Source organism: Panicum virgatum, chromosome 1K (genome assembly GCF_016808335.1).
Source record: "Panicum virgatum strain AP13 chromosome 1K, P.virgatum_v5, whole genome shotgun sequence".
In the NCBI taxonomy this organism is placed as follows: domain Eukaryota; kingdom Viridiplantae; phylum Streptophyta; class Magnoliopsida; order Poales; family Poaceae; genus Panicum; species Panicum virgatum.
Genome location: NC_053136.1, coordinates 12,801,513 through 12,815,070, shown reverse-complemented (window position 1 = coordinate 12,815,070; position 13,558 = coordinate 12,801,513). Strand labels below are relative to the sequence as shown.

General features: G+C 46.0%; 1 protein-coding gene across 1 annotated transcript; it reads right to left on the bottom strand.

Moving 5' to 3' along the window:
- Positions 1-2,372: 2,372 nt before the first annotated feature.
- Positions 2,373-4,819, bottom strand: LOC120695543 (pentatricopeptide repeat-containing protein At4g18520, chloroplastic-like). Its single transcript, XM_039978763.1, has one exon. It carries the CDS (start codon positions 4,566-4,568, stop codon positions 2,706-2,708), a length of 1,863 nt encoding a protein of 620 aa, XP_039834697.1. The 5' UTR covers positions 4,569-4,819; the 3' UTR covers positions 2,373-2,705.
- Positions 4,820-13,558: the final 8,739 nt, after the last annotated feature.

Here is a 13,558-nt window from a genome sequence, read left to right as displayed (position 1 = left end):
CCAGAACCGGTTCCTCTCAAGTACCATAAAAAATCACTTTTTGTTGATTTTTTACAGTACTTGAGAGGAACCGGTTCCGGGTCCATATGCTTTTAGTTTCGGCCCACGAGTTAGTGGAAGAACCGGAGGAACCAGCGGTTCCTGACCCACAAGTTTTAAGTTCCGGTCCACATGCTTTAAGTTTCGGTCCACAACTTTGGTTCCTCTCTGTAGGTTGCTCTTTTGTTTTAGCCATTGGATCTAATCTAATGAAGGGCTATGGTTAATTCCAAACGCTGTAAAATTGCTCTTATTTATGGGAGTAAAAAAATATAATTTCTGAATATAGATTTTATCCATAGCAAAGCACGGATTTGTTTTCACCTAGTCTTACTGTGAGATGACTGATGTTATTTTCTTTGCCACTTCACTGTCAAGATTTATGAGTTTTATTATTGCGCTGCAAAAGGAGTTCTATAAGGTATTAAAAGGTTACCAAGTACCGACTATGGAATTTTGGTGTAATTCAATTGATGATTCAAAATTGATCAGGCGAAACAGATACCCAGCACCATCCAGTTTCCAATCCCGCTGCCCCAGTGGCCAGTGGGGGTCTCGTCATCTCGTGGTTGCCCTTAGCTGTGTCCAGCGGTCATCCCATCCTCATCCCCAAAGAACGAATCAAATGACGATTCTACATTGTACCGTAAGTGAGAGAGAAAAAATAGGATGTAGATGGGACAGGGATGCGGATGCTACTTGACTCGCGCCACGCAGATTCGCGCGGGATCGCGCTCGTGTGGAAGTGAGCGCGCCCCGCGTATCCCCACTAGGGTTAAAAAAACCGCTCGGAACCGGACCGGTTACCGCGGTTACCGGTCTAACCGGCCCGGCCCGGTTCCGGATCTGGGCGGTTAGAAATCGGGCCAAATTCAAATTTTAAATTTGAATTTCAAAAAATGGAAAAATTCTAAAAAATTCTTTAAAATACTTTAAGTTGCGACGAATCTAATGGTGTCAAAAATTTTCAAATATTCGTTCATTTAGTATATTTTGCGAGCATTTGAAGTTAAATAAAAAAAACGTGCATACAAATACAATGTAAAAGTAGTACAAAAGAGGGTTGGAGGGTTCATTTAGGCTAAAACATATTATACAAACATTCATTTAGTATACTTTGCGGGCATTTGAATTTAAACTAAAAAAGAAAAAAAATTGAATTTGGTCAGTTACCGATCAAACCGACCGGTTACCACTCAAACCGACCGGTAACCGGTCAAACCGGACCGGTAAACCGGTCTAACCGGCCGGTTAGCCGTTCGAAACCGGTATAACTGCGGGTTTTGAATTCAAATTTGAGTTTGACCGGTTTTTACCGGTAACCGGTCAAACCGGACCGGTTAGCTGGAACCGGGCGTCGGCGGTTCGAACGGAACGGTCGGTAAAAAAATCCCTGATCCCCACACGTCGCCGCCTCCACACCGCCAGGGAGGTTAGGGGCGGGGAGTTCCTTGTTCGGCGGACCTAGGAGAGGCGCCGAGGGAGGCAGCTAGCCGGCGGTGGAGGCGGGCGGCGGAGGACAGTCGGTGGCCGGCGGGGATCAGAAGCATGGAGGTCGTGCGGCCGTCGAGGTTAGCGGTGGCCACGGTGGTGGCCGCCGGAGCCGAGGGAGGAGGAGACGGTTTGGGCGGCGAGGCCACGAAGATTAGGGGAGGGCGGGGTCAGAGGGAGATGGGTGGGCCGTGGGTGGAGCGGCGAGGCGGCGGTGGCCGCCAGCCACGGACGGGGCGGGAGGAGATGTGGCAGCAGAGGGGTCGCGCGATTGAAGCTTCACAGGCTTCAAAAGTGCTATACTGCTTCTTGACAGGCCTGAACCTTTCCGGGTGTTTATTTGAAACCATCTTTCCTTGGGACTCCAAAAGGGCTGCACGGTGAACCTTTCCGGGTGTTTATTTGAAACCATCTTTCCTTGGGACTCCAAAAGTGCCTTACGTTGCTCTGCGATTTAGGACCTTCATAGGCTCACACCCTAGGGATTCCATAGAAGTTAGGATCCAGGAATCTCAATATAGTATGTTTGGAACACGGGAAAATTTCTCCGTTCCTGCGATCCCTGTAAAATTTCTACGTCATTTCTATAAAATCCTACAATCTTGTTTATCTTCGCTTTTTTCCTATTAAGATTTTTGCTTCTTCTTTTTTTAGTGACTAAGCTATTAATGTCAAAAAGTCAGCAAAATAATTATGGGAAAGGAGGGAAAGAATCAAGTTTAACTGAAGTCCAGAGAGCAGCAGGATTCTTCCCTCGCTTTATCTGCCTTCTTGTAAATCATATAAATACACACATTGTGCGCCCATCCAATAAGAGTCAAGGGAAAAAACTTTTTACAGTAGACAAATTCTCGTTGACCACAGGATATATTAAACTTCAAGAAATGATGTTGGTTGCAACAAGCTAACAATGCTTAAATTGTGGTAATGTGGTATACACAGCTTTAAGGGAAATCAGAGGACAATGGTTAGTTGAGGCTCCTTTGAACTAGGAGTACAGAACTACAGACACGTATAGCTACACCTTGAAACGACTGGTTTCTGATCACGTTTCCTAATGCATATAATCAGATAAAGAAACTTGTTTCAGAATCCTGAGACCAACCATTGACTTTGTACAATTGCACCGGCATTTGGCTGATATTAACTAACTAGTCAAACTCCACTGAAAGTGGTTATTGAGCTAGAAAAGATATGCAATCTGATTTCAACTGAAGATCTCCACATGATGTCAAAACTGTTGAAAGCACAAAGTCATCGACATCATACCCTTCTTGCTGCATTAGGTACATGTACTTCAAAGCCTCTTTACAGAGTCCATTCTGAGTAAATCCTGTAATCATCACCTTCCATGCTACCAGGTTGTGCTCTGGCATGGCATCAAAGACTCTTCGAGCTTCTTCAACTTTCCCACACCGCATATACATATCGATCAGTGAGCATCCCACAAAGACATTGGACAAAGCTTGAGTCTTTTTAACAACACCATGGATCCTCCTTCCATCGCGCAGGGACTCCAATCTGGCACAAGCTTTCAAAGCTGAGGAATAAGTATAAGTATTTGGTTCTACCCCATCCCATAACATCTCATCTAATGATTTAAGCGCTTCAACGTTCTGGCCAAGATTGTTGTAGCCTGAAATCATAGCAGTCCATGCGACAGCATCGCGGTCAGGCATGGCTTCTAGAATTTTCGCAGCATAAGTATGTGCCCCACATTTCGAGTAGAACCAAACAAGCGTGCTCCCAATTTGAAGATTCTCTTCCATAGAGTTCTTTATTATCTGTGCGTGCAGCTCTTTTCCAAGATAAAGTGACTGCATAGAGCCACAAGCACTAAGGAGACCAACGATAGTGAGGTTGTTAACAAATACTCTGCGCATCTTCATCTTTCGGAACAACAAGACAGCTTCTTCGCCATAGCCACGTTGCGCGTATCCAGAGATCATTGAAGTCCATGTAATAGTGTTTCTTCTTGGCATCTTATCAAACACCGTCTGAGCATCAAACACCTCACCACATCTGGCATACATGGTGACAAGCGCGCTGCCGACATGGATATCATATTTGTATAGCTTCTTCACAACAGCACCATGCAGTTGCTTCCCAAATCTCAGAGCCTTCTCCTCCGCGCAGGCCTTGAGGGCGCTGCACACGGTGAACTCATTGGGGCGAAATCCCTCGGATACCATCTCTGGAAACATCTGGAGAGCTTTGTCACCATGCCCATGCTGCACATAAGCCGTGACCATTGTTGTCCATGAGACAACATCGCGGGAAGCCATCCTATCGAACACGGCTGAAGCAGCAGCGACATCACCGCACCGAGCGTAGAAGTGCGCGACGGCGCTGTCCATTATCACATTGCTCCACCCACCCTTCACGGCGCAACAGTGGACCTGACGCCCCAGACTAGCATCGCCCCGCTCCCCGCAGGATTTCAGTAGGCAAACAAAGGTCAGGCTGTTACCTCGCAGCCCAGTGGCCAGCATATCCAAGAAGAGCCTCACAACCTGACCGCGGCGCCCGAGCCTCTGATACCCGCTCATCATCGCGGTCCACGACACGATGCTCCTCTCGGGCATTCCGTCGAACACCTTCCTCGCAGCCGCCGTCTCGTCGAACCTCACGTACGCGCTGATCAAATTGTTGGACACCAACACCGTCAGGCCGTCGAGCGACCTCAGGGCAGCCGCGTGCGCTCTCCGGACGCCGGCCGCGCTCCGGCACATTCGCAGCGAGAACGCGACCGCCTCGGCGTCCGGCAGCAACGGCGCCGCGGAGGAAGGCAACTCCCCTCCCGGGTCTTCATCCGCAGGGTCACCGTGTCCATCAGCCCGGTGGGATTCGGCGCGCAAAGACTGGTTCCTGGGCTTCAGAGCTTGCGCCCTGACGCGGTGGAACTTGCTGCTCCTGCGGTTCCCCTGCTCGCCGGTATTGAGCACGCCCCGAGCCCGAGGCAAGCTGGTCGGGCAAAGCGACGGGAGCTGCGCACTGGTCTGGAGCCCAGGGAGGGACGGAGAGCAGCAGAGTAGCATCCGGACCGCTTCCCTGTCCCGGCGCGCGCGCCTGGATTCCGGAAGGAGAAGGGACAAGAGCAGAGCGAAGGCGCGAGCCGGTGGCCGTAGCGGGGCGAGGCGGTTGCGGCGCGGGAAAGCTGCCGATGGAAACGGTAGGGGAGGAGGTGGCCGGTGGCGGCGGCGGCTGCCGGCGAGGCGGCGCTGGGGGGAGGCTGAGCAGATTTTGATTTTCTGGTGGGAGACTCCGATTTTTTTTCGGGGAGCCAACCTTGTTCAGTGGACGGGACTTGAGCCCTCCTGTCCGGCGTCCAAACCCCATCCCACGGCTGCAACTTGCTCACCCGCGTCTCGCTGAAACGGACAAGAGAGAGGACTAGAGGAGGGACGGGCCGCCGGTGGCACGTCGACGGGAGGGATGATTTCGCCGTGCACAGGTGCAGCAGCATCCCTGCCTCGACCTCGAGGTCTCAACATTTTTACCGTAATTTGCAGGGCACCGGTGACCGGTGCAAAGAAAAATTCTATCTCCGACGGGAGGGATGATTTTGCCGTGCACAGGTGCAGCAGCTTCCCTTACCCTCGACCTCGAGGTCTCAACATTTTTACCGTAATTTGCAGGGCACCGGTGACCGGTGCAAAGAAAAATTCTATCTCTATCACAGAGGGACAACTCTAATTTATAATATATACCGTGTACTTGTTTCAATCAATGAATTTGTCTAATACCCACATTCCATCGACTTACAATGGATATTTGCAAATCAGATAGTACTTAAAATAAATGTCGCGCTGATGTTGGTCAAAAGTTATAAGGTCTATGCTGAAACTAAAAACACCATACTCTTTAATTTAAAGCATAGAATTAGGATGCCCCTTCTCTTACTTTAGTTCTTTCCCGAAGAGGCGAAGACCTGTATGAATGAGTATGAAGACGATTCAGGCACGTGACTAACCCCATACAAGAAACACAATTATTACAAACATGGCTTTTTAAGAAGCGAAATCGTGTAATGACATCATATAGCGATTTGGTGTTGTGCAGGTAGCAGCCATCCCAATATATCAAATCTATAGCTGATCTAGCAGATGTTTGTTGGTAACAAATTATTAACGTCTATGCGCAGACAAGTTATCCACAGTTATTCAGAACTAATCCGTCCAAAGCTGAACCTAAGATGGAGGTAAAACCGATGTGTTCTATCCTCTGTATGAAACAACTAGAACAGTAGAACCAAATCCAAACGTGCATATTTCCCCGCATCCGCAAATTAGCAATGAACTGTGACAGATTCCAGTGGTTGGCACAAACAAGATCTGAAGCTGCATGTAGATGTCAACCAGTGGTGGAGCTGCATGGCTTGACAACCCTGTGTTAATTCTTTAGATCGCCTAGGAGTAGATCAGTGGGAGTATTCTCTAGTTCTTGAAGAACATACCATCGATGATCGAAGACGAACCCGACGGCGATGTCCAGAACGCGGAGTCGTGGACGAACCGGAGGGGTTCGAAGTCGAGGGCGTTGACAGCATGGCGCTGGGACGACGGGCTCGCGGTGGCGCTGATGGCGGCGACGTCCTCGCTGTGGCGAGGATGGTGGCATCGGTGGACTTCCCGCCGCTGGCAGCCTCTCCCGTAGATCGGCTAGGGTTTGGAGGTGGGAAACAGTAGCGGCAGCGAACCTCGTATCCTGAGCCCCTAATCCCACCTCCACTTTATAGAGCTGCGCGACGGGGGCCCACCAGCCTCATATTGGGCTGGGCGTCCCCGATCAGGACGCGAGTCAAGGTTGGCCCAGTCGTTGGACTGGCCCAGTGGAGATCAATACTAACATTCTCCCCCTTGATCTCACCTTTATACTTTAAAATTCCTCAATTTGAACTTAACTTTTTTTACTTTCTTTTTAGTTACTTTGCTATTGGCCTCATCTCATTGCAGATCAGTACGTAGAGCGTGCCTCATCACGACAGTTATTAGTTACCGTCAGACTTAACAGCCACAATGTACCTTACTGTATTGAAATAAGACCTTAACCTTTCTTTGGGCCCTTTAGTAATCCAGAAATCGTAGGCTTCCCGTAAAACCCATGTCGACTTGGGCGGTAGGCCTTTTGGTAAGCGGATCCGCAAGCACTTGCTTGATACTTTGGTGCTCCATGATTTCATATGATTCTGGATTTTCTCCTTTGCAACATATGACCCATTGTCAATGTGTTTGGCAGCACACTTGACATGTTGCCATAGGAGTGAAAACATTCGAATGGTATATTGCTGTTGTCTACCATTATCAATTCCGGGTAATGGTTTTCTTAACCATTTTGCCTGTCCTGTCGCCTCATATCATGCTAAACTTTGGGTACACGACCCACGGTATCACAACTATTTTGCTTAAGAGCTTTTCCACAATAAAACTCCAAGCGCGAGTGTTAGCTACTACTGTGGGCTTCACTAAACAACTCGCCAAAACTTAATTCCTTTTGCTCACAACCTTTTGAGAGCACATGTTCCTTTCTTACTCAGTACGAGGCTGACAATACTTTGCAAAATTGCAAAACATTCTATAACTCCATTCCAGTGATCTATTGCTGGACTGGACTTCTGCCAAAATGTCCCGGATACTTGCACTATGTCAGGGTAAATTCTTTTGAGCACTAATTTTGCTTCCAACAGCTAAAGCACATGGAACCTTTTTTTTTTCTTCTTTTGATCGATCATATAACGGTTCCTGGAATTCTGAAAATTCCAAAACTATTACCCTTGACAATAGGACAGGCGTAGGCTTACTCGCATACATACTTTATATCTTTCAGAACTATTTTCTAAGTATGCTCTCTACGTTAATCCTTAATACCCCCTTTACTTTTATCCCAGTGAATTTTCATTTCTAGAGCGAATGATTTTTCACCGAGATTATTTTTATCAAAACTAGAGGTCATAATAACCTTCTTTAAACTTTGTAGGAAAATAATTTCCCATCTTCAAACTTTGCATATTTGCAATTTGTCGTCTTGACCTTTAATTAAAACCCAAAACTTTCTTTGTTCTCATAAAACTTTAGATACCACTATTCTGATTTCATCAGATGGTATTCGGATGTTCTTTTCTTTCCACAACAAAACCATTTGGCTATGTCATGTATATACACTTTCTCGTACAAATCTTCTTTGGAAGACATTTCACCAACATCCATTTGATGCAATTCTAAAAGTAGTATGCACCAATGTCTCCACGATTCTAAAAGAATTCTTTCATGAGATTGTACAAAAAAATGTCTCATTAGAACTTATCCTTTGTCTTTGCATAAATCTTTTTGCCACAAGTCGTACTTAGCGACTTTCCATGTTCCCTCTGAAGTCACATTTAATCTTGTAGACCCATTATAGCCTACTGTCTTGGCTCTATTATGAACTTATTTTATGTTCCAAAATAAATTTGAAACTTCTAGGTCTTATGACATCTTTTATGGCTTCTTGCCTCCTCGATGAATGAGACATCTCAATTTCTGTCATTCAATCAACACCTCAACATATGATGAGACAATTGTAGTGCTTGAATCATAGGAGTGAACATACAGTCTCACTTCTCTTCAAGCCTTAGTTCTTTGCATACTTACTCCCCCAGATTATCCCATCTATTGTAAAGATGGAATATCTTCGAGCTTTTGTTTGGGTTTGTTCTTTACAAGCCTCAAGGGGTGCTTTAACCACCACCTTGCTTTAAGCACCACCTTTTCTTTCGGATGTTTTGAGAAGGGTGCTTTAAGCACCACCTTGCTTTAAGCACCACCTTTTCTTTCGGATGTTTTGAGGCTCAACTTTCTTATTTTTATGGTTGGGATATCAACATTATGACCGTTGTACTCTCTTTTTGGTTGGTCATACTCACTTTAATAGATCATCTTTGCTTTTAAAATGCATCACATTTAACTTTGCGGGGAAATTCTCTCTACATTTTAAACTTTCTTGTCTTTCTAATCTTTCTCCCCCTCGAAATATGGCACAAACTTTGCTGCCATAATTTCGAAACAATTTTTAACACTTGTGAACGAGGAGCATTTCATTACTAGAACTTTATTCATATGACCAAGTCATACAAAATAATGGAAGTACCATTTCCTCGTTCCTTTTCAAGAGCTCCTCAGAGTTCTTGATTTGTTGCACTTTCAAGAACTCATCAAGTTCTGCATTTTGCTATACTTTTTCAAGTCATGCTTGCAATCTTGATTCGCATACAACTTCCTTTTTGTCCTTCGATTCTTTTCAAGTCACTATCCAACATGCCACTATAATAGTGCATGAGAATTGTTGGGATAACTTTAAAAGCTCCCCCAGACTTCTTTACTTTTATGTGATACTCAAGTAGCACATGATCCATCACAACTTTTCCTGTCATGCAGGATATAAGTGACAAAAACTTTTCCGACATGCGGTATAAAACTTCAAAGGCATTTGCAACGCATGTTTAATTCAATGTTGGTCAAATTGAACGTGCGTCAAACTCATTTCAACAATTATCTTTACTGTTGAAGGACAAGATAACACTTTATAGAGATAAAATTTTTTTTTTTTGGTCACAATGACTAAAACATGCACATATACTTTTTTTTCTGATTAAATCTTCTCGTTGGTTCCAATTTAATCAGAAAATTTAACGAATTACAATATTCGCAAAACTTTAGTGAGATAAACCAAAACCTTTTCGAAAATAGTTGCATCTCTTTTCCATATCAACTAAAAGTCATAATGGAACAAGCACTTTTCTTTCTTAACCTCAAGCTGAGTAACCTCAAAGCTTTATCTGTAGCGTTGATCAGAATTAACTTTTGTCTGTTAATTTCTCTCTACTTGGGAAGAATTGTATGTCTCAATTTAACGTTGGTCAAAATTAAAACATACAACTTTCCTTTACTTTCAATTCTATATCACCGTTGGGCAGAAATAGAACACATGACTAGAATAAAAATTATAATATTGCCATCATCAACTTTGGTCAGAAAATGACAACATCATAATAAACTTTAAATTTCTTTTCTTTTAAGAGCAAACTAATGCTCAACTTGACACTTACAATGGCAAAATGGTGTCAAAACAATCTTTCTTTGACTTACAACAGCGGAAGCTTTTCTTAACCTTAAACTTAAAAAACGCCTTTTTCCCACAGGGAAAAACTCATCTGAGCTTTTCTTTCTTTTCAGAAGCAATTCTTTGTCTTTCTCTTTTCTCTGAAAAACTGATCACATTGAGGCAAAATTTGTCAAAATAACCTTGAACTTTAAACTTATAATAGAATCATAATATTGTTATTATCAACGTTGGTCGGAAAATAACAATACTATGATTCAACTTCAAACAAATATCTTTCGACTCCTCTATTTAAATTTTCCCGTTGGTTCCAATTTAAATAGAGGATAAACCTTTTAAATCTATATTCAGAATCATTACTTCACTTATTATGATCTCTAAACAAAATATACATTGATGTAAATTTTGAATAGAGATTAACACTAATCAAGACATTTTGAAATGCTTCTGAAAATAGAAAAAACTTAAAACTTCTCCATACTGTTCTTTGGCCCAGCGGGAAAAACGGCCCGCGGCCCTTCTATGCGCGGCGGCCTGGGCCTACAGCCCGAAAACCGAAGACCGGGCCGCCGAATCGGCCCAGCGCGCTGCTGCTCCTGGGCTGAAAACAGCCCGCCAGCCGCCCGCGGCCGATCCTGGCCGTCGGATCGGATCCGACGGCTCTCCGTTGATTTCGCCGGGTCAAAACCCGGCGCCGGCTGCCTCTCCCTGGAAAACCCTAGACCAATTGCCTCCCTCCCGTTTCTCCCTCTCGCGTCCGCCGCCGGCCCCTCGCCGCCGCGCCGCCCAGTCCAGCCACCGCGCCATGGCCATGCCATGGCTGCGCGCAAGCCTTGTACATTTCTTCCTTTCTCCGTTTCCGTTCTTTCTACCAGTCCGAGCAGGGGCGGCGGCGCCGCTGCGCCATTCGCGGTGGCCACCGGGCCACCATGGCCGGCGCGCACGCACCCGCCTGCTGCTCGGTGCGCCGCTGTGAACGGCCGGCGACCCCGGGCCTTATTCTTTCGCTCCCCTTTCCTTTTCCACGCGAAACAGCAGCGGCCATGGATGGCCGGGGAAGGAGGTGGCGGCCTCCGGCCCCTGCGCTGCCCGGTCCGGCCGCCGCGCCATGGCCGCGGGACCTTGAGCCCTTGGCTCACTTGCTTCGTTCCCCTTTCCTTTTCTTCCCTAGCCTCGCATCGAGCAAGGACTAAGGTCCGCCCATGGCGTCCGTGGCGGGAGATGGTGGCGCCGCCGCCGGTCCCCTCGCCGGCGCGCGTGCTCGCCCTTGGCTGAGCACGCCGCCGTCGAGCGGACTGGGCGACGGTGCCCTGAGCCCCGATTCCGCGGGTGAGGCACGCGTGATGGCGTGATGTCCTCTCCCGGTGGCTCGGCTTTTCTTTGCCACACGGCGTCAAGGCAACACCGGCAGTGGTGGTGGCCGCGGTGAGGTGAGTTCTAGGTAGAATCCCCTTCCTCGCCTTCCTTTCTCTGATCCGGGGAATCGAAAATTCTTTTTTTTTTCTTTACCCGATCTAGATCTACTCACTAGAGTAGGCTCTGATGCCACTGTTAAATTCTTTAGATCGCCTAGGAGTAGATCAGTGGGAGTATTCTCTAGTTCTTGAAGAACATACCATCGATGATCGAAGACGAACCCGACGGCGATGTCCAGAACGCGGAGTCGTGGACGAACCGGAGGGGTTCGAAGTCGAGGGCGTTGACAGCATGGCGCTGGGACGACGGGCTCGCGGTGGCGCTGATGGCGGCGACGTCCTCGCTGTGGCGAGGATGGTGGCATCGGTGGACTTCCCGCCGCTGGCAGCCTCTCCCGTAGATCGGCTAGGGTTTGGAGGTGGGAAACAGTAGCGGCAGCGAACCTCGTATCCTGAGCCCCTAATCCCACCTCCACTTTATAGAGCTGCGCGACGGGGGCCCACCAGCCTCATATTGGGCTGGGCGTCCCCGATCAGGACGCGAGTCAAGGTTGGCCCAGTCGTTGGACTGGCCCAGTGGAGATCAATACTAACACCCTGATGCGAATCTTACGAGAATCTGTGTCGTTGTCAGTCAGAAGCTTCTGCGGGCTGATGAGCACAGGCTCATCCACCGAAAACTTCGAACAAACAAAATCGACACTATGAAGGTGGTCACAGCTGAAGAATCTTTCTTCTAGCTCGCCAACGATATTCTGAAGTTCGCGACCAGTCTGCACATGAAAATCACACAAGGTTCACTTCAATGACACATCCATCAACTTCCATACAAGGATCAATTAAAATGTGCAGTGAAGCATGTACCCCTTTGAATGATAGAGTATGATGCTTCAGATTAGGTGAGTTCTGAAGAAAGACTGTCAATGGATAGAAGTCTTCATCCAGACACCATCGACCAAGTTTCAGGGTTGTAAGATTGTTGAATTTTGGGCACCATGGTATATATCTTTCCACCCGCTGCACAAGGTTCAGAGGGTTAAGAGACTATACATAATTAATGCTATATTGTAGAAAGCATTCATGAGTTCAGCAAAGCTATCAACAAAACTACAAACGAGCTAAAGTTATGTACCAAGTAGTTTTGACTCTTTCTTGACAATATAACTCCAGAATACAATATCAGACAAAGGTCAGAGTAAGCATATACTACCACGTTTAACAAGAATAAGTCACATTACAATACTGTGCCTATTTTCTCTATATTCAGTTATAACTTTAGGGATTTGATATAATAGCATATGTTTACAAACTTGATTAACAAGTTAGAGAAATTTAACTTAGAATAGAACTAAAACGGGCAATAGTTTAGAACGCAGATACTACACTGTTGGGAAACGTCGAGATGTCTTTGTTTATTGTATCATCGTCCTGATGTGATTGGCTGCGTGGTTTAGGTGTCTCTTTCGTAGTGCACACTGCAGTCTGCGGGGACATGTTATATGGATGCATGTGCTGCATGGTACTTCCTACGTGCACAACAGCACAACTGAGATATCTATGAGAATCTCACATTCAGTTGTTTCTCAGTGGGAGATTGACACGAGTGACAACTGTTGGATTGAGACGTCTATCGGACCATATTAAGTAGCCAGCTCGATGTGGTTTGAGAAATACACAGGACTGGAGGGGATATGCCGCCGATGCGCCGCATAGATTCTATCCGTATATTAATATTGTCTTGTAAAGACAGAATTTTTAAGTTTGTATCAGTTTCCGTTGTGAGGTACAGTCCCACTTTTTCAAACCGCAAGATGTTCTATGATTAGATTAGATTTATCTAAATTCATCGACGAACTTGGACAGAAAAAAAGAAAAAGGCTAGAACTCTTTACAATTTGAATGGAGGGAGTAATATATATACGGCCCTGTTGCTAGGAGAAGTCCAAGAGAGGAACTGATTTTTCTTTTGAGGTTCTTCACCTGCATAAAATGTGTCAAAGTCCACAATGAAGTCTTCATGTTTTAGAAAGATTTCTATAGCATGGATATGCTTGATTGGTCCGTAGTCGTTGTGAACAGCATGGCCTATAAATAATCCTCCAATGAATTAACAATATTCGCCTTCCATGTCTTCGTAGTGTGGAACACAAATTTATGTCGGAATAGTATGAACTAATTAAAACCGGAACCTACTGAAACTATAGCGACAGTTGGGAGTAGGGATGTGACCTAACAACCTCACGCAATCAATCGATCACACAATTGGTTACCCTTTCGAGCCTATTCGTAGACTAGATGCTTAACCAGATGACTGCGGAGGTAAGGCCCTTATTTGTTCTGAAAAGAAAATGTCGTTTCTAATGCATATTTCAGTTTTAGTACCCTGTCCGAGAAAACAGAATGTGCCCCCCCCCCCCCCCCCCCCCCCCCCCCACACACAGCCTGAATTAAAGAATACCCCGTACTTCCATTGCCAGCGTTAACGAGCATACAATCATTCTTGTTAGGAATAAAAG